The sequence below is a fragment of the Pogoniulus pusillus genome, chromosome 39, assembly GCF_015220805.1.
Source record: "Pogoniulus pusillus isolate bPogPus1 chromosome 39, bPogPus1.pri, whole genome shotgun sequence".
NCBI lineage: Eukaryota > Metazoa > Chordata > Aves > Piciformes > Lybiidae > Pogoniulus > Pogoniulus pusillus.
The window spans coordinates 4,624,016-4,642,431 of NC_087302.1; the positions used below are offsets into that span (position 1 = coordinate 4,624,016).

General features: G+C 55.7%; 1 protein-coding gene across 6 annotated transcripts in view; it reads left to right on the forward strand.

Moving 5' to 3' along the window:
- The window catches only part of SRGAP2 (SLIT-ROBO Rho GTPase activating protein 2), a 163,546-nt gene that overhangs the window by 124,730 nt on the left and 20,400 nt on the right, over positions 1-18,416 (forward strand). For all 6 annotated transcript variants that reach the window (XM_064173801.1, XM_064173803.1, XM_064173798.1 and 3 more), the window contains exons 14-20: positions 195-255; positions 1,669-1,746; positions 2,983-3,117; positions 5,397-5,502; positions 6,874-7,098; positions 11,396-11,475; positions 17,332-17,512. In XM_064173801.1, the coding sequence (XP_064029871.1) occupies positions 195-255; positions 1,669-1,746; positions 2,983-3,117; positions 5,397-5,502; positions 6,874-7,098; positions 11,396-11,475; positions 17,332-17,512 (866 nt within the window). The remainder of the gene's footprint in view (positions 1-194; positions 256-1,668; positions 1,747-2,982; positions 3,118-5,396; positions 5,503-6,873; positions 7,099-11,395; positions 11,476-17,331; positions 17,513-18,416) is intronic.

Sequence of the window (18,416 nt, forward strand, 5' to 3'; positions counted from 1 at the left end):
TGAGCACTGGGTGCTGATGTGCAACCTACTGCACGCACCTGGCAGTGCAAGGAGGGAGAAGAGTGGCAGAGCAGAGGCCAAACTGGCTTGTTATTGTGTGGGGGGGTTTATTTCCCCCTCCCCCTGCCTTTTCCTCCACTTTTACCATCACTGTGTTCTGACAGCTGCTCTTGCTTCCATCTCTCTCTGCACAGGATTCCTCACAAGCCATTCCCCTGGTGGTGGAGAGCTGCATTCGGTTCATTAGCAGGCATGGTGAGTGCCCAGGCTGGGAAAGGGGCTGCAGAGGAGCAGCTGAGGGACCTGGGGGTGTTCAGCCTGGGGAGAAGGAGGCTGAGGGGAGACCTCATTGCTCTCTGAAAGGAGGTTGCAGTCAGATGGGGGTTGGGTTCTTCTCCCAAGGAACAAGAGGTATGACCTGGGCTGCAGCAAGAGCAGTGTGGGCAGCAGGGCAAGGGGGGGGATTCTGCCTCTTGGCTCTGCACTCTTCAGACCCTACCTGGAGCTCTGTGTGCAGTTCTGGAGCCCCCAGCACAAGCAGGACATGGAACTGCTGGAGCCAGTCCAGAGAAGGTCACCAAGATGCTGAGAGGGCTGCAGCAGCTCTGCTCTGAGCACAGGCTGAGAGAGTTGGGGCTGTGCAGCCTGGAGAAGAGAAGGCTTGGAGGAGACCTTGGAGTGGCCTTGCAGGATCTGAAGTGGGCTCCAGGAGGGCTGGGGAGGAACTATTGACAAGGTCTGGGAATGAGAGGAGGAGGAGGAATGGATTTGAAGTGGCAGAGGGGAGGCTGAAACTGGGTGTTAGGAAAGGGCTCTTTGCAGTGAGGATGGTGAGACACTGGCACAGGTTGAGGGTGGTGAGACACTGGCAGAGGTTGCCCAGGGAGGTTGTGGAGCACAGAAGCACCCAATGTGATCAAAGATCCCATTCTGTGCTTCTGTGCTCCACAACCTCCCAGGAAGTGTTCAAGGCCAGGTTGGATGAGTCCTTGAGCAACCTGTTCTAGTGGGAGGTGTCCCTGCCTGTGGCAGGGGTTTGGAACTGGCTGAGCTTTGAGCTCCCTTCCCACCTAATCCATCCTGTGAAAGGAGGAGATATCCTCAAGTTGCACCAGGGGAGGTTTAGGTTGGATATTAGAAAAAAAACTTTGGTCTGAAAGAGTGGTCAAGCAAAAACCTTGGTCTGAAAGAGTGGTCAAGCCCTGGCACAGGCTGCTTGGGGGAGGTGGTGGAGTCTTCATCCCTGGAGGGATTTCAGAGCCATGGAGATGTGGTGCTGAGGGCCATGGTTCAGTGCTGACCTGGCAGTGCTGGGTTTAAGGGTTGAGATGATTTTAAAGGTCTCTTCCAACCCAAGCTACTCTGTGGCCAGAAGGAATGCTGTGATTAGTGCCATGGTCTGGTTGACTGGATAGGGCTGGGTGCTAGGTTGGACTGGATGATCTTGGAGGTCTCTTCCAACCTGGCTGATTCTGTGATCAGTGGTGTAGAAGCTCCAAGTGGCTCAGGACATGATGCTTGTGCAGAGGAATCCCTGTTCAAGGCCAAGCCTTATGCAGCCAAGTCTACTTGAGAGGCATCCCTGCCCAGGGTGGGGAGGTTGGAGTAGATGACCTCTGAGGTCCCTTCTGACCTCCAACCATTCTGTGATCTTTTCCTGTCCTCCAGGTTTGCAGCACGAAGGAATATTCCGAGTCTCTGGCTCCCAGGTTGAAGTAAATGACATCAAAAATGCATTTGAGAGAGGTAAGGAAGATCCCTTCCAGGAGCCCAGAACTTTTTGTTTTCTACCAGATCTGTGCCTTTGTTTCAGGGTCCTGGACTGGGCTGCAGCTGGGCTGCGTTTTGTTCCCTTTGATTTGTGTCTTCCTTAGGTGGATGCAGCCCCAGCACCTCCCCAGTGCTCATTAACCTTGCATGCTGAGGTGTTTGGCATTCTGCTTTATCTCCCAGAGCATGATAAATATTCTGAGTTCAATCTTCTCTCATGTCTGAGAGCTTATTGATTATTTGGAACGCTTCAGGATGAGGAGGATTTCATTCCTGGGTGGAACTGCCCTTTCCTACCCTTGCTTCTTTGGGACTGGGCTGGGAAGGAGCAGCCCAGGGGATGAAGTGTGTTGGTTTCCATGGTCCTGATGGCACAGCTTGGGCCACCTTGATTCCAAATATCAGCAAGGGAGGGAGTCGGTTTCAAGGCACTGCTCAGGGGTCTGTGTCCTGCTGAACCAAGCTTAGGATTCTCAGTGGCCTCTCACATAAGCAGAGCTCATTGCTCTCTACAGCTACTTGAAGGGAGGCTGTAGCCAGGTGGGGTTGGGCTCTTCTGCCAGGCAGCCAGGGACAGAACAAGAGGACACAGCCTCAAGCTGTGCCAGGGCAGGTTCAGGCTGGATGTGAGGAAGAAGTTCTTCCCAGCAAGAAAGATTGGCACTGGAATGGGCTGCCTGGGGAGGTGGTGGAGTGCCCACCCCTGGAGGCTGCATGAGGCCCTTAGTGCCATGGGTTAGTTAATGAGAAGGGTTAGGTGGTAGGTTGGACTCAGTGATTTCCATCCTGGTTGATTCTGTGCTCTCCACTGACTCTGCCTTGGCTCCAGATGAGACTTTGCATCAAGGTCTCTGTGGTGGAGCTGGGAAGCTCACACCCCACCCAAATATCTGCAGCACAGAGCCTGAAGTGTTACTACTGCTGGAGGAGTGGGTGAGAGGCAGGCAGTCGGGTGGCAGACTGGGATGTGCTGGGCAGAAAGCTGGCCCAGATCTCCTGGGAGTGCTGTCAGAGGCTTCCCTGCCTGGCTGGGCTGCACAGGAGAGTTCTCCCTCCACCTCACTCTGCCTGTGGGGCCGTTGGAGTGGCTGGGGGCTATGCAGCAGCAATCCTTTTTCCCTCCAGCTGGGCTGCAGCCTTCCAGTTTGATTCCTTACCTCCAGTATTCTGGTTTTTATTCCCTTGCCTGCTTTTCCTTTCCTCATCCCAAAGGAGAGGATCCATTGGCTGGGGACCAGAATGACCACGACATGGATTCAATAGCAGGAGTTCTGAAGCTCTATTTTCGAGGGCTGGAGCATCCTCTCTTCCCTAAGGACATCTTCCATGATCTGGTTGCCTGTGTCAGTAAGTACAGAAAGATCTGGATAGAAGTGGCATTCACTCTTCTAATCTCCCACTTTGCTCTCTCCTTCCTTTTTCTTCCCTCCAAAATAAGCTTTTTGTGGTTGCTTTGGGGTTTGTGTTGTGCTGGCAGCCTGGGCTCTGTTAGCCAGAGTCTAGCTGGCAGCCCCTCTGCTGCTGCTGAATGAACAAGGAGATAGAAAGGGACACAGAGAGAGAGAGATGGAGGTGGAAATGCCCAGGTTGTAAGGGCTGTGTCGTGGAGCTCTCCGAGGTGGTGCTTTGGGACAGGTTTACTGTAAAACAGGACAAAACCAAACCCCTCCACTCCTGACAAGTAATCTTGCAGACCTCTCGTCCATCAGAAGGTGTCAGAAGTGCCCTCTCAGGAGCAGAGATTAACCTCTGGGCTTCCCCTAGATAGCTACACAGTGTCTGCCTTGGCTGCTGCTCTGCTCTCACCTTGTCTGCAGCTGGCCAAGCGCTTGGCAGGGACCTTTTAGCTTCTTAAGCGCCTCTTGACTCCTGCTAAAGGATATCAATCAGCAGGGCAGTCCCAGCCCAGTCGTTAATGTTTGCTGCTGGCTTATAGAGGTGCTTCTGGTAAGCAGAGGGTTGTTTGTGGGCATTTTGTGTGTGACCAACCTCCTTTTAAACCTCCTTCGGAGAGGGAGAATGATTCTATTGTCCACATCCTGACGTGGCAGCCTTGGAAGTGGAGCAGAAGGTAACTGCTCCTGAAGCTCCTGGTGGTGGTTTCCTTCTCCTGATAAATGCATTTCCCAGAGCTGAATTCACTAAAAAAGGGAAATCTGCTCCCAAATAAGATCTCCTTCCCGAGCTGATTTCTGCTGCCCACTTAGTTCTCAGTGAGCTGCTGCAGGCAGAGCTCTTTGCCTCACCCTGCAACTGTGTTCAGTCTGCGGAAGAGGAGGCTCCCAGGTGACCTTCTGGTGGCCTGCCAGGATCTGAAGGGGGCTACAAAAAAGCTGGGGAGGGACTTTTGAGGCTATCAGGGAGTGTCAGGAGTGGGGGGAATGGAGCAAAGGTGGAGGTGGGGAGAGTGAGGCTGGAGAGGAGGAGGAAGTTGTTGAGCAGGAGAGTGGTGAGAGGCTGGAATGGGTTGCCCAGGGAGGGGGTTGAGGCCCCATGGCTGGAGGTGTTTGAGGCCAGGCTGGCTGAGGCTGTGTGCAGCCTGCTCTAGGGTAGGGTGTCCCTGGGCATGGCAGGGGGGTTGGAACTGGCTGCTCCTTGTGCTCCCTTCCAACCCTGACTGCTTCTGTGCTTCTATGTCCGCTCCCCTGGGAGGGCTGTACAGTTCCTCCTCTAAGCACCCACCTTTGCCAGGGCAACTTCCATCTGCCTTTGTGCCAGAACTCTGGAAGCAGATGAGATCCAATGCTCCCACGCTGGGAGGAGGCTTGCAGTGGAGGTCACTGGCTGGGATTAAAAATGCTGTGGCCAGCAGGAGCAGGAGGGGATTGTGCCCTTGGACTCAGCTGTGGTGAGGCCACACCTCGAGTGTTCAGCTTTGGGCACCACAATACAAGAGAGATGTGGAGGTACTGGAGTGGGTCCAGAGGAGGGCAAAAAAGCTGGGGAAGGGCCTGGAGAATGAATCTTATGAGGATTTATCTTGTGAGAATAAATCTTGTGAGGGTCAATCTGACTGAGGGAGCTGGGAACGGTTACTTTGAAGAAGAGGAGGCTGAGGGCAGAGCTCATTGCTGTCTGAAGCTACCTGAAGGGACACTGTGGAGAGGCTTCTAGGCTCTGCTCACAGGGAATTGGAGACAGAAGAAGGGTAAATGGCCTCAAGCTGAGGCTGGGGAGGTTTAGATTGGACTTTAGAAGGAAGTTTTTCATGGAGAGAGTGGCCAGGGGCTGGGATGAGCTGCCCAGGGAGGTGCTGGAGTCCCCCAGCCTGGCTGTGTTTCAGGGTGGTTTGGATGTGGTGCTTGGGGCTATGGTTTAAGGCGAATGTTGTAGAGGAGGGCTCTGGGTTGGTCTTGGTGCTCCTGAGGGGCTGTGCCAAGCTGCTTCTTGCTGTGTTTCTGGGATTCACATGTTCAGAGACCTTCACTGGCAAATGCTTCCCCGAGAGGTTCCGCAGCCTTCCGCACTCCCATACCGGGCAGCGCTGGGGGAATGAGCAGCTCCTTCCTCCCCCCTGCTGCTGTGCTGCTGCTTGCCCTCCTTAGTGCTCTGCAGAGGAACCCTCAGGGTATACAGGGGTGGTGGGCATGGGGAGGGCTGACTCTGGTGCTCTGCCTCCCTTGCAGCAATGGATAACTTACAGGAGCGAGCTCTCCACATCCGCAAAGTGCTGCTGAACCTGCCCAAGACCACTCTGATCGTCATGAGATACCTCTTTGCCTTCCTCAACCAGTGAGTATCCCTGCTGCAGGACCTGGGGTGCACCTGAGAGAGGCAGAGCCAGCTTTGCCACTGCTGCCACCTGCTCTCTCTAAAGGCCATCAGCATCTCACCTTTAATGCAGACCCACAGCTGTCATGCGCCAGCCCTTCCCCAGCGGTGAGCAGCAGAAAGCTGGGGTGGAGCCTGGAGAGGGGAAGGCACTGGGGAGACCTTAGAGCTGCCTTCCTAGAGCTGAAGGGATCCTACAGGAAGATTGAAGAAGGAGTTTTCATAAAGGTGTCTAGAGACAGGGCAGGGTCCTGCAGCTGGGTCAGGGCAATGCCAAGCACAAATCCAGGCTGGGCAGTGCCAGGCTGGAGAGCAGCCCTGAGGAGAGGGACTTGGGGGTGCTGCTGGAGGAGAAGCTCAGCAGGAGCCAGCAGTGTGCACTTGCAGCCCAGAAAGCCAAGCAGAGCCTGGGCTGCAGCAGCACAAGTGTGGCCAGCAGGGCCAGGGAGGGGATTCTCCTCCTCTGCTCTGCCCTGCTGAGACCCCACCTGGAGTCCTGCATCCAGCTCTGGAGCCCCTGGGACAAGAGGGCTGTGGAGATGCTGGAGAGTGTCCAGAGCAGGGCCAGGAGGATGCTGAGAGGCTGCAGCAGCTCTGCTGTGAGCACAGCCTGAAAGAGTTGGGGCTGTGCAGGCTGGAGCAGAGGAGGCTCCCAGGTGACTTTCTGGTGGCCTGCCAGGATCTGAAGGGAGCTCCAAAAAAGCTGGGGAGGGACTTTTGAGGCTGTGAGGGAGTGTCAGGAGTGGGGGGAATGGAGCAAAGGTGGAGGTGGGGAGAGTGAGGCTGGAGGTGAGGAGGAAGTTGTTGAGCAGGAGAGTGGTGAGAGGCTGGAATGGGTTGCCCAGGGAGGTGGTTGAGGCCCCATGGCTGGAGGTGTTTGAGGCCAGGCTGGCTGAGGCTGTGTGCAGCCTGCTCTAGGGTAGGGTGTCCCTGGGCATGGCAGGGGGGTTGGAACTGGCTGCTCCTTGTGCTCCCTTCCAACCCTGCCTGACTATGATTCCATGAAGCTGAGGGAGAGCAGGGTTAGACTGGAGCTGAGGAAGAAGTTCCTCAGCACAGGGGTAGGGAGACACTGGAATGGGTTGCCCAGAGAGGTTCTGGCTGCCTCCTCCCTGGGTGTGCTCAAGGCCTGGAGCAGCAGAGTCTTAGTTGAGAGCTGTCCCTGCCCATGGTGGGTGGAGGTTGGAGTAGATGATCTCTGGGGTCCCTTCCAACCTAAGCCACTCTGTGAAAGCCCAAAGCAGAGCTTCCCAGCTCAGCTGTGTTCTCCAGCAGATGATGATGATGATGATTTCTGCTGATAACTCTCCCTCCCACCTCTTTCTCTTGCAGTTTGTCTCAGTTCAGTGAGGAGAACATGATGGATCCCTACAATTTAGCCATCTGCTTTGGGCCAACGCTGATGTCTGTGCCTGAAGGTCATGATCAAGTCTCTTGCCAAGCTCATGTCAATGAACTGATCAAAACCATCATCATCCAACATGAGAACATCTTCCCAGGACCCAGGGAGCTGGAGGGTCCAGTCTATAGCAGAGGTGGAAGCACTGAGGATTACTGGTATGATGGCACTGAGGAGAAGATGAGTGGCTGGATAGCTGCTTCTGATCAGCCTGCTCCACTCATGCCTTCTGCCTGGGCTCATGCTGGATCTGAGCAGCTGGCTCAGCCTCTCCAAAGGCTGTTTTGTGGAGGGGCTGATGATGCCTCTGGTGTCTCTCTGGAGAGGCAGCAAATTAGAGAAGCTGGTAGGAAGTAGCTATTCAGCTGTCAAACCCAGCTCGCTTCGCTTGAAGGGCAAGGTTGTGGAGGGCTTTTCACCAGTGTTCTGCCGTGGTGGCTGCCAAAATCCCCTGCTCTGCTTCTTTTCCCTTTGTTTTTCCCCCTCCCACCCTCCCCTTGGCTTTCAGTTTTCCTCCTTCCCTGCGTGTCCCCAGTGCCTTTGCTTCAGACACGGGGGTCACTCGCAGCTGAACCTAGGAAGCTGTGGCACGGTTTAATTTGCAAGGCAGCAGTGCTGGGTAGGGGGAGGGAGGAAGGAGGGAGAGAGGAATGCAAAATGACCATTTCCAGCCAGCAGAAAGCTCCAGAGGCTCTGCTGCCTGCTCAGACTGAAAGCCACATCTGGAACCGATTCAGCCGGAGCGGCTCCTGTCATCTGGGGTGGAAGGTTTGGGGGGGAGTGGGGGGAAGGAAAGAGGAGGTGTTTGCTTTTCCTCCTGGCCCAGTTGATCTCTCCTTCTGAAAAGGAGGAATGTTAAATTGTGTCCTGCTTCTCCCTACCCCCCTGCTCCTTCCCTTCCTCCAGTGCCCCAGGAATGCACATGGTTGTTTGCCTCTGCTAAAGCAAACAGGTTGCCTGCAGCGGAGCTGCTCTCGGTGGCAGAGCTGCCTTGTGGCTGTCAGCTCACTCCAGCTCCGTGTGGGGAGGAGAGGCTGCTCCATGCTTGCTGCAGAAAACTTGCCAGAGCCTCCTCTGGAAAGCCTCTTGAGTTCCTTGCCCTTCACTCTTGATCTTTTTAGCTGATGTTAGATAGGAAGGGGATGGTGGAGGGAATGATTCCAGCAAGTTGATGGCCTGAAGGAAGCCCTGGCAGGAGAGGTTTTTGCACCCTGACAGGAGACTTTTGTCCCTTCAGGTTAAGGGAAGAAAGCTGTGAAGTGTGCAGGGGTACAGCCAGTGTGGGTAACACTTCACATGGGTGTGTAGGAGGCAAAATGCCCTGGAAGGTGACACCTCTGAGAGGCTTTGGGGGGTGTTTTCCCTTGCCACCCTAAGACCTCACTAAGCAGAGACTGATAGAGGCAAGCAAGGGAGGGAGACTGCTTCATAAAGCCAGGCAGAAGCATCTGATTCCTGTTCAAGCCTCCTCACACCTCTGGTCGTTCAGTAGTAGTTAGTTGATTAGTTAATTAGGAGTTACAGGGCTCCAGGAGGGCTTCATGCCACAGAGTGTGAGGCCAGCGTGGGGAAGCCTGGTCCTTGAGCTCCAGGGAATGGAGCTGGCTTCATCTGTGATCTCCTGGGTGCCACTTTGCTGGCCTGAGTTGTCTTTGTGCTGGGGAACTCAGTGCTTTTGCTGTGGGGGCTGCTTGGGCTTGGTGCTGTGGCTCACGAGCTGCATCCCCAGGCCTGGGAGCTCTGTGTCCCCAAGCCTGTGCTGCTGCTGCCACTGATCCTTGTTTCAAACTCAGCAGCTGCTCAGGAGCTCTGGGAGGACTCACCAAGGGCAGGGTCAGCTTCAGGGGTTATGATAAATCCAGAGCTGTGCTGCAGGTGTCCTTGAAATGCTGCTTTGGAGTCAAGCCCAGGACTGTGCTGCTTCTGCCTGTCCATCTAGTAGTGTCTGGAGCATCTCAGTGCACTGGAGCAGCAACGTGAGGGGCAAAGGCTGAGAGCCTTAGAGCTGTTGAGCCTGCAGAAGAGCAGCCCCAGAGGGGATCTGAGCAATGCTCAACAACAGCTAAAGGGTAGGGGGCAAGAGGCTGGGGCTGGGCTGTCGTCCGTGGTGCCCAGTGACAGGACAAGGGGCAATGGGCACAAACTAGGCCCAGGAGATTCCATCTGAGCAGGAGGAGAAACTTCTTAGGTGTAAGAGTGCAGAGCCCTGGAGCAGGCTGCCCAGAGAAGTTGTGGAGTCTCCTCTGCAGAGCTTCCAACCTGCCCTGACCATTGTGCTCGTGGGCAAGCTGCTGTGGGTGCCCTGCTTTGGCAGGGGGTTGGAGTGGATGATCTCCAGAGGTCCCTTCCAACCCTTCCCATGCTGGGATTCTGTGACTTGAGACTGCAGAAGGGCAGCGTGGGCAGAATCCAGGAGTCCTGCACACTGGCACATGGGAAGAAGGCAGCTCCTGGATGCTCCACTTGCCCTGCTTGCCTCTATTGATTTCTTCTGCTTGTACTTCCACAGCCCTCAGGGGTGAAACCCAACAGCCTGACACCTCCCACTGCAGCTTCCTGGAGCTCACATGTCTAAGAAGCTGAATCTACAGCAAGGAGAGGATTATTTGTCTCTTTTTATGGTGGAAAGTGGTGTTGGAAGCATGGCCAGGAAGGGAGACGTGGTCCTAGTGCAGTGTTGGGAGCTGAGGTGCTGGCTCTGCCCGACATGACTTCACTGTCTGCCTGAAACTTTAGCCCTCACTGCTGTGCCCCTCCTGGGACCCCCCCTCCTTTGGCTTCAGATTCTTCTGTAAACTCTATTAAGTAGCATAAAGGCTGTGGGAGAGGTTGAGTCCAGAGTCAGAAGGTGGTGAGGCAGCTTCGTGTCACATGGATTGAGCAGAATGAGAGATCAAAATCCTTCAAAGGTTTCCTCTCCTCCCCTTTTTCTTTCCTTTTTCTGCTCTTTGGAAGAGGTGGATTGCCAAAGGGAGAGGACTTGACATTCCTGGCTACTCATTTTAACCACTGCAAGGCCAGAGTGAGGGATGGAATTGTGTGAAGAGAGTTAAAAATCCCCTCCAGTGAGTTCCAGCAGCTCTGGAGCCCAGGAGGTTCCATCTGACCAGCAGGAGAAACTTTGGTGTGAAGATGCTGGAGCCCTGGAGCAGGCTGCCCAGAGAGAGGTTGTGGAGTCTCCTTCTCTGCAGAGCTTCCAACCCCACCTGGCCATTGTGATCCTGGGCAACCAGCTGAAGGGAGAGGGCTTGACATCCCTGACCACTCGTTTTAACCACTGCAAGGCCAGAATGAGGATGGAATTGTGTGAAGAGAGTTGAAAATCTCCTTTAATGAGTTCCAGCAGCTCTGTGGGAGCTGCTTGGGAGAAGCAGTGGAGCCTCTTCCAGTCTCCTCTCTGCTCCTATCCTGAGGGAACTGCTCCTGTAGCCTCTTTGGTTGTCACTTGTTGTCTGTTGATCCTTGCAAAGCTTTTCTTCCTGCCAAACATCAATGAGCACTTTGGGTGGCTTGGATGCTCTGTAAATAAAGCTTCCAGACAATGAATGTGGCTGTGGGAGTCGTTCAGTGAAATGAATGGGACAGTTTAAGGCTGGGATGAAAGGGAAGGATGGAGATGACAAACTCAGGCCTGGAGATATGAATTGAGAACTGATTTCCCCCAGGAAGTGGCAGCTATCTCATCAGTCATCTAATGAGCTAATTAGAGCAACGGAGACTACAGCTAAGGGAATAATCTGGGCATGGCAAAGAGGAGCTAAACCCAACATGCCACTGCTGCCTGACTCAGAAGGCCTCCAGGGGTTGTGAGATCTGAAGTTGGACTTTGCTGATAGCACACAAGAAGGTTAAGGAAGATGTTTGGTTTGCTTGATCAAATAGGAGCTGAGCTGGAGGTTTGGAGCCTGTGCAAATGCAGTGTCTGTCACAGTGCAACCCAGGGCCTGACTTCTGGGAGGGATGCTCCTGGTTATCTTGGATGGTGGAGGGACTGGAGCATCTGTCTGAGGAGGAGAGGCTGAGAGCCCTGGGGCTGGTGAGCCTGGAGGAGAGCAGCCTGAGAGGGATCTTAGTTACAGGCAGTGAAGGGTGGCTGGCAGGAGGAAGGGGCCAGGCTCTTGGCAATGCTGTCCTCAGGCAGGACAAGAGGCAATGGATACAAACTGGAGCCCAGGAAGTTCCATCTGAGCAGGAGGAGAAAATTCTTAGGTGTGAGGGTGCTGCAGCCCTGGAGAGGGCTGCCCAGAGAGGTTGAGGAGTCTCCTTCTCTGGAGGCTTTCAGGACCCATCTGGATGTGTTGCTGTGTGACCTGCTTTGGCAGCAGGGGTTGGATGGATGATACCTGGAGGTCCCCTCCAGCCCCTGCTGTTGTATGATCCCTTGACTGCTGTAAGCAAGGAAGCTCCATTCCTGCCCCTGTAAAGCAGCATCTCTCTTCTTCCCTTCTGTTGCAGTGAAAGTCCTCACGGAGAGAGAGCCTCAACAGAAGACTCAGCCCAGGACGTGACAGCTGAGCACCACACCAGTGATGATGGTATGCAGAGTGCTCACTCCCTGGGTAACTGGGGCAGGCTGGTGGGGGGGAGGAGGCAGAGGAGGCACTGCTTTGCTTTAGACTCCACTTTGGATCTAACTCTGAAGAGCTGCATGAAAGAGGCTCTTTCCTCTCACCCTGTCAGTTCTTCCTTGGCAGAAGAGCCCAACCCCACCTGGCTCCAACCTCCGTTCAGGGAGCTGTAGAGAGCAGTTAGGTCTCCCCTCAGCCTCTCCTTCTCCAGCCTGAACAACCCCAGCTGCACCTCACCAGCTGTATGCTCCAGTGAAGCTGTCTCTAGTCCTCCCAAAGCCACACTGTCATCCCAGCCCCCTTTCCTGAAGTTTGGGGCTGGGGGGAAAAAGAGGCTCTGTTTTGTTGAGCAGTGTGGGCAGCAGGACCAGGGAGGTTCTTGTGCCCCTGTGCTCAGCACTGCTCAGGACACACCTGCAGTGCTGTGTCCAGTTCTGGGCTCCTCCACTGCAGAGAGATGTTGAGGTGCTGGAAGGTGTTTGGAGAAGGGCAGCAAGGCTGGGGAGGGGCCTGGAGCAGAGCCCTGTGAGGAGAGGCTGAGGGAGCTGGGGGGGTGCAGCCTGCAGCAGAGGAGGCTCAGGGCAGAGCTCATTGCTGCCTGCAGGGAGGCTGTAGCCAGGTGGGGTTGGGCTCTGCTGCCAGGCAGCCAGCAACAGAAGAAGGGGACAGAGCCTCAAGCTGTGCCAGGGCAGACCTAGGCTGGATGTGAGGAGGAAGTTGTTGTCAGAGAGAGTGATTGGCACTGGAATGGGCTGCCCAGGGAGGTGGTGGAGTGGCTGTGGCTGGAGGTGTTGCAGCCAAGCCTGGCTGGGGCACTTAGTGCCATGGTCTGGTTGGTTGGGCAGGGCTGGGTGCTAGGTTGTTCTGGCTGAGCTTGGAGCTCTCTTCCAACCTGCTTCATTCTATGACTCTATGATCCTGTGTCTTTATGATCCCTGCTGTCCCCATCAGCCTCGCTGTAGGAGTGGGCACTCAGGCTTAGGGGCACACACAGAAGTGCTGCAGGACCAGCTGGCTGTGTGTTAAATTCTGTGTGTGAGTGGCAAGGTTTCAGACTGCAGCTTTCCTGCAGGGGCTGGCAGGGAGGAGTGTTTGCCTTGCTGCTCGCTCTTCTCACAGCTTCCTTCTCTGAGTAGAAGTGTAGTAGGGAAAAAATGCTACTGGAAATTAGAGGCTAAAAAAAATCACTTCTCTGGATGAGAGCCAGAGTCCTGAAAAGCAGATTGGAAACAGAAGAAACCTGAGTGCTGCACTCCTCTGGAACAATAAACACTTCTTAATGAAACCAAACCACACTCCCACTCCCTTCCTAAACAGGAGGGGACACCAAAACCCAGCCTTTGGGTGCTGTTAGTGCTCTGGAGAAGCTGGCTCCAAAGGCAGAAGAAGCCCAAAGCAGTACCCAGGTGCTCTGGGGAGGCTGCAGCAAGGCAGCTCCCAGCAGCTGCAAGCAGGAGCCAGGCTCTGCTCAGCCTCTCAAGTGTCCTGCTGCTTGCTGAGGGCTGAGAGTGGGGGTTAGTGGGGGCTGGTGGAGGGATCAGAGTGGGGCTGATGGGGGAGGGGGGTGTGAGGCTGGGGGGGGGTTGTGTGCAAGGCTGTTGGTGGGGTCTGTGTGAGGCTGGTGGGGGGGATGTGGGGCTTAGATTGGGGTCTGTGAGGCTGTGTTGAGAGGGGTGGGGCTTATGGTGGGAGTCTGTGGGGCAGGGGGGTGTGTGTGGGGCTGATGGTGAGGTCTGTGTGGGGCTGGTGGGGGGATGTGTGTGAGGCTAGTGGTGGGGTCAGTGTGGGCTGGTGGGGGTGTCTGTGAGGCTAGTGGTGGGGTCAGTGTGGGCTGGTGGGGGGGTGTCTGTGTGAGGCTAGTGGTGGGGTCAGTGTGGGCTGGTGGGGGGTGTCTGTGTGAGGCTAGTGGTGGGGTCAATGTGGGCTGGTGGGGGGTGTCTGTGTGAGGCTAGTGGTGGGGTCAGTGTGGGCTGGTGGGGGGTGTCTGTGTGAGGCTAGTGGTGGGGTCAGTGTGGGCTGGTGGGGGGGGGTCAGCGTGGGCTGGTGGGGGTGTGTGTGTGAGGCTAATGGTGGGGTCAGTGTGTACTGGTGGGGGGTGTCTGTGTGAGGCTAGTGGTGGGGTCAGTGTGGGCTGGTGGGGGGTGTCTGTGTGAGGCTAGTGGTGGGGTCAATGTGGGCTGGTGGGGGGTGTCTGTGTGAGGCTAGTGGTGGGGTCAGTGTGGGCTGGTGGGGGGTGTCTGTGTGAGGCTAGTGGTGGGGTCAGTGTGGGCTGGTGGGGGGTGTCTGTGTGAGGCTAGTGGTGGGGTCAGTGTGGGCTGGTGGGGGGGTGTCTGTGTGAGGCTAGTGGTGGGGTCAGTGTGGGCTGGTGGGGGGTGTCTGTGTGAGGCTAGTGGTGGGGTCAGTGTGGGCTGGTGGAGGGATCAGCTTGGGGCTAGTGGTGAGGGGTTTGTGGGGCTGTTGATAGAATCCTGGAATCAACCAGGTTGGAGGAGACCTCCAAGATCATCCAGTTGATGGTGGGGGTCTGTGTGGAGCTGGTTGCTGAGCTCAGCAGTGGAGAAGTTCCTTGCTGGAGGCTTGATCTAGCAGGTCCTGTTGCTGGTTTCCCTCAGAGCTTGGTCACTTTGTGCTCTGTAGCTGCAGATGCTGGAGGAGGCTCTTTGGTGGGGGCTGCCTCTGCTCCCAGCTGCATTCCACCCTGAGCTTCAGCTCACTTTATTTTCTCCAGCCCAGCTGCCACCTTGCCTGCTGCTGAGCAGCCTTGGAGGCCTAATTCTTGAGCCTGTGCTCTCCCAAGGAATAATTCATAGAGTCAGAGCATTGCTCCAGTTAGAAAAGCTCTCTAAGGTCTTCCAGTCCAACATCAGCCCAGCACCTCCATGCCCATTAAACCATGGCCCCAAGTGCCATGCCCACAGGTTTCTTGAACCCCTCCAGGCATGGAGACTCCACCACCTCCCTGGGCAGCCTCTGCCAACCCCTGACCACTCTTGCAGGCAGGAAATTTTTCCTGATCTTCAACTTAAACCTTTCCTGGCACAATTTGAGGCCATTGCCTCTCCTGATACTGGAGAGAAGAGCCCAACCCCCACCTCACTGCAGCCTCCTTTCAGGGAGAGCAATGAAGTCTCCTCTCAGCCACTTCTTCTCCAGACTGAGCACCCCCAGCTCCCTCAGCTGCTTCTCCCCAGCCCTGTGCTCCAGACCCTTCCCCAGCTTTGCTGCCCTTCCAAAGGGGGAACTTTCCAAAGCTGTGGCTGACATTTGACCTTCCAGGCCATTTTTGCTGCCTCTTGCACTGCAGAATCTTTTCCTGATGCAGAGATGAAATGTCCCAACTCTTCTCCTGTGAGGAGAGGCTGAGGGAGCTGGGGGGGTGCAACCTGCAGCAGAGGAGGCTCAGGGCAGAGCTCATTGCTGCCTGCAGCTGCCTGCAGGGAGGCTGTAGCCAGGTGGGGTTGGGCTCTGCTGCCAGGCACCCAGCAATAGAACAAGGGGACACAGCCTGAAGCTGTGCCAGGGCAGGTCTAGGCTGGATGTTGTTAGGAAGTTGTTGTCAGAGAGAGTGATTGGCACTGGAATGGGCTGCCCAGGGAGGTGGTGGAGTGGCTGTGGCTGGAGGTGTTGAAGCCAAGCCTGGCTGGGGCACTTAGTGCCATGGTCTGGTTGGTTGGGCAGGGCTGGGTGCTAGGTTGGGCTGGCTGAGCTTGGAGCTCTCTGCCAACCTGGCTTCATTCTGTGGTTCTTGTCCAGGGCTGCTTGGCAGTGTTAAAGCTTCTTTAGAGTAATTAGAGGCTGAAGTCCACTGGGGCCATGTGGCTGAGCTCATCTCCATTCCCCTGATGTCTGCCTGGAATTGGGAGCTGGCTTCAATGTCTGTTTAGATTGAAGCCCTGGCAGAATTTTTCCAAGTATTAAAAATAATCCCCATGAATGGGATGTTGCTTTTCCCCTGTGTCTGAAGGCCTCCACTGTCCTCCTGGCTCAGAGCTGAGCCCTACAGGGACCCAGATTAGAGCCTGGTGGCAGATGCTGCATGGCTCTGCTTCTTCTGTGACCTCTTCAAGGAGGTCCAGTGGGATTTGGAGTGGGTTGTGTAGTTCCAAGCAGGGAGGCAGTTGGATTTGGGGCAGGTGGAGCATCTCCAGGCTCAGGAGCAGGCAGATTTGGGGCAGGTGGAGCATCTCCAGGCTTAGGAGCAGGCAGATCTGGGGCAGGTGGAGCATCTCCAGGCTCAGGAGCAGGCAGATTTGGGGCAGGTGGAACATCTCCAGGCTCAGGAGCAGTCGGATTTGGGGCAGGAGGAACATCTCCAGGCTCAGGAGCAGTCGGATTTGGGGCAGGAGGAACATCTCCAAGCTCAGGAGCAGGCAGATTTGGGGCAGGAGGAACATCTCCAAGCTCAGGAGCAGGCAGATTTGGGGCAGGAGGAACATCTCCAGGCTCAGGAGCAGGCAGATCTGGGGCAGGAGGAACATCTCCAGGCTCAGGAGCAGGCAGATCTGGGGCAGGATGGGCACCTCCAAGCTCATGAACAGTCAGATTTGGGGCAGGTGGTGCCTCTCCAAGCACAGAGACAGTTGTTTTGGAGCACAGAGCTGCTGTGCTCAGCCCTTCACTGCACAGCCCAGCTGCAGGAAGCCCAGGGGAGCCTCTTGCTCTCCCCATGGCTGCACAAAGCCCAGCAGTGGAGCTTGCATTTGCATCCATCCCAGCTGGATGAGTGGCACAGCCTCCCACAGTGCCAGGATCTGCTCTCCAGGGCCAGGTGAACCTCACAGGCAGCAGAAATTCTTCCTCCTCAATAGCTGCTTTGTTTCTGAAGCACCCTGGAGTCAGAGGATGTTACCCTCCCTTAATGCTGATAGCTCCTGCTTGCCTGCTCAGCAGGCTTGCTTCAGCTGCCTTTAAGAGAGCCTCCCTTGGGCAGATTTGTGTCTAGAAGGTTCCTAATCACTGCCCAGCTTTGAAATTAGGGTTTGTCTTAATCAGGCACTCATTTTGCCAGCACCATTTCCACCTTTGTACACTGTTAAGTGGTTTGGTGACCTGGAAAAGATGGATGTGGCCAGCACATGGATATTAGAGAAGGCTGAGAGGAGATCTTGATGCTTATAAACAGCTGAAGGGTGCAGGGCAAGAAGATGGGGCCAGGCTCTTCAGTGTCCTGTGATAGGATGAGGGGCAACAGACCCAAAATGGAACCCAAGAAGTTCCAACTGAACATAAGGAGAAATTTCTTAGGTGTGAGGGTGCTGGAAGCCTGCAGCAGGCTGCCCAGGGAGGTTGTGGAGTCTCTTTCTCTGCAGAGCTTCCAACCCCCCCCCGGCCACTGCGATCCTGGGCAAGCTGCTGTGGGTGTCCTGCTTGAGCAGGGGGCTTGGACTGGATGATGTCCAGAGGTCATTTCCCACCTCCAGCATGCTGGGGATTGGACATGAGATGAAAACTTTCTTCACTGAAAGGGTTCTCAACCACTGGCACAGGCTGGCCAGGGAGGTGACTGAATCCCCATCCCTGGAGGCATTTCAAAGCCGCAGAAACGTGGTGCTCAGGGCTGTGGTTTAGCCCCAGGCTTGGTACCATTAGAGAATGGTTGGACTTGACCTGAAAGGTCATTTCCAGTCTAAACAACTCTGTGATCAGTTGATGTTGAAATCACACCACCTCCATATTCCATATCCCAGGGGTTGCCCTCTGGATCTTCCAGCAGCCACTCTTGATCCTCCATCCCATCCTTCGCTGGTGCGTTTGAGCTGTTGAATTCCTCCCTGGGCCCAAGTGCTTGGCAAATGATTGGTTTTTTTCCCTTCTATCTCCCAGAGTGTGAGCCCATAGAAGCCATAGCCAAGTTTGACTACATTGGCAGGACTGCCAGGGAGCTGTCCTTCAAGAAAGGAGCTTCTCTCTTGCTCTACCAACGAGCCTCGGACGACTGGTGGGAGGGACGGCACAACGGCATCGACGGCCTCATCCCGCACCAGTACATCGTGGTCCAAGACACGTAGGTCCCCCTCTGGAGCCCCACTCTGCAGGGTGGGCTCACTTAGAAACTCACCTCTGCAGCTGGAGGGTTGGGCTCAAAGGGTTGAAATCAACATGCAGAGTTCAGCCTCCGAGCTTCCCTGCGAGAAGGGAGGCGTCCCGGAGCGAGCGGAGCCCTCTAGGTGGCCACGGCCGTGGATGTGTGGGGGAAGGTTGGTCTGGTCTGTGGGGGCATGGTGTGAGGTTGGTCTGGTCTGTGGGGGCATGGTGTGAGGTTGGTCTGGTCTGTGGGGGCATGGTGTGAGGTTGGTCTGGTCCGTGGGGGCATGGTGTGAGGTTGGTCTGGTCTGTGGGGGCATGGTGTGAGGTTGGTCTGGTCTGTGGGGGCATGGTGTGAGGTTGGTCTGGTCTGTGGGGGCATGGTGTGAGGTTGGTCTGGTCTGTGGGGGCATGGTGTGAGGTTGGTCTGATCCGTGGGGGCATGGTGTGAGGTTGGTCTGGTCCGTGGGGGCATGGTGTGAGGTTGGTCTGGTCCGTGGGGGCATGGTGTGAGGTTGGTCTGGTCCGTGGGGGCATGGTGTGAGGTTGGTCTGGTCTGTGGGGGCATGGTGTGAGGTTGGTCTGGTCTGTGGGGGCATGGTTTGAGGTTGGTCTCTTCCATTGGGGCATGGTGTGAGGTTGGTCTGGTCTGTGGGGGCATGGTGTGAGGTTGGTCTGGTCTGTGGGGGCATGGTGTGAGGTTGGTCTGGTCTGTGGGGGCATGGTGTGAGGTTGGTCTGGTCTGTGGGGGCATGGTTTGAGGTTGGTCTCTTCCATTGGGGCATGGTGTGAGGTTGGTCTGATCTGTGGGGGCATGGTGTGAGGTTGGTCTCTTCCACTGGGGCATGGTGTGAGGTTGGTCTCATCCATTGGGGCATGGTGTG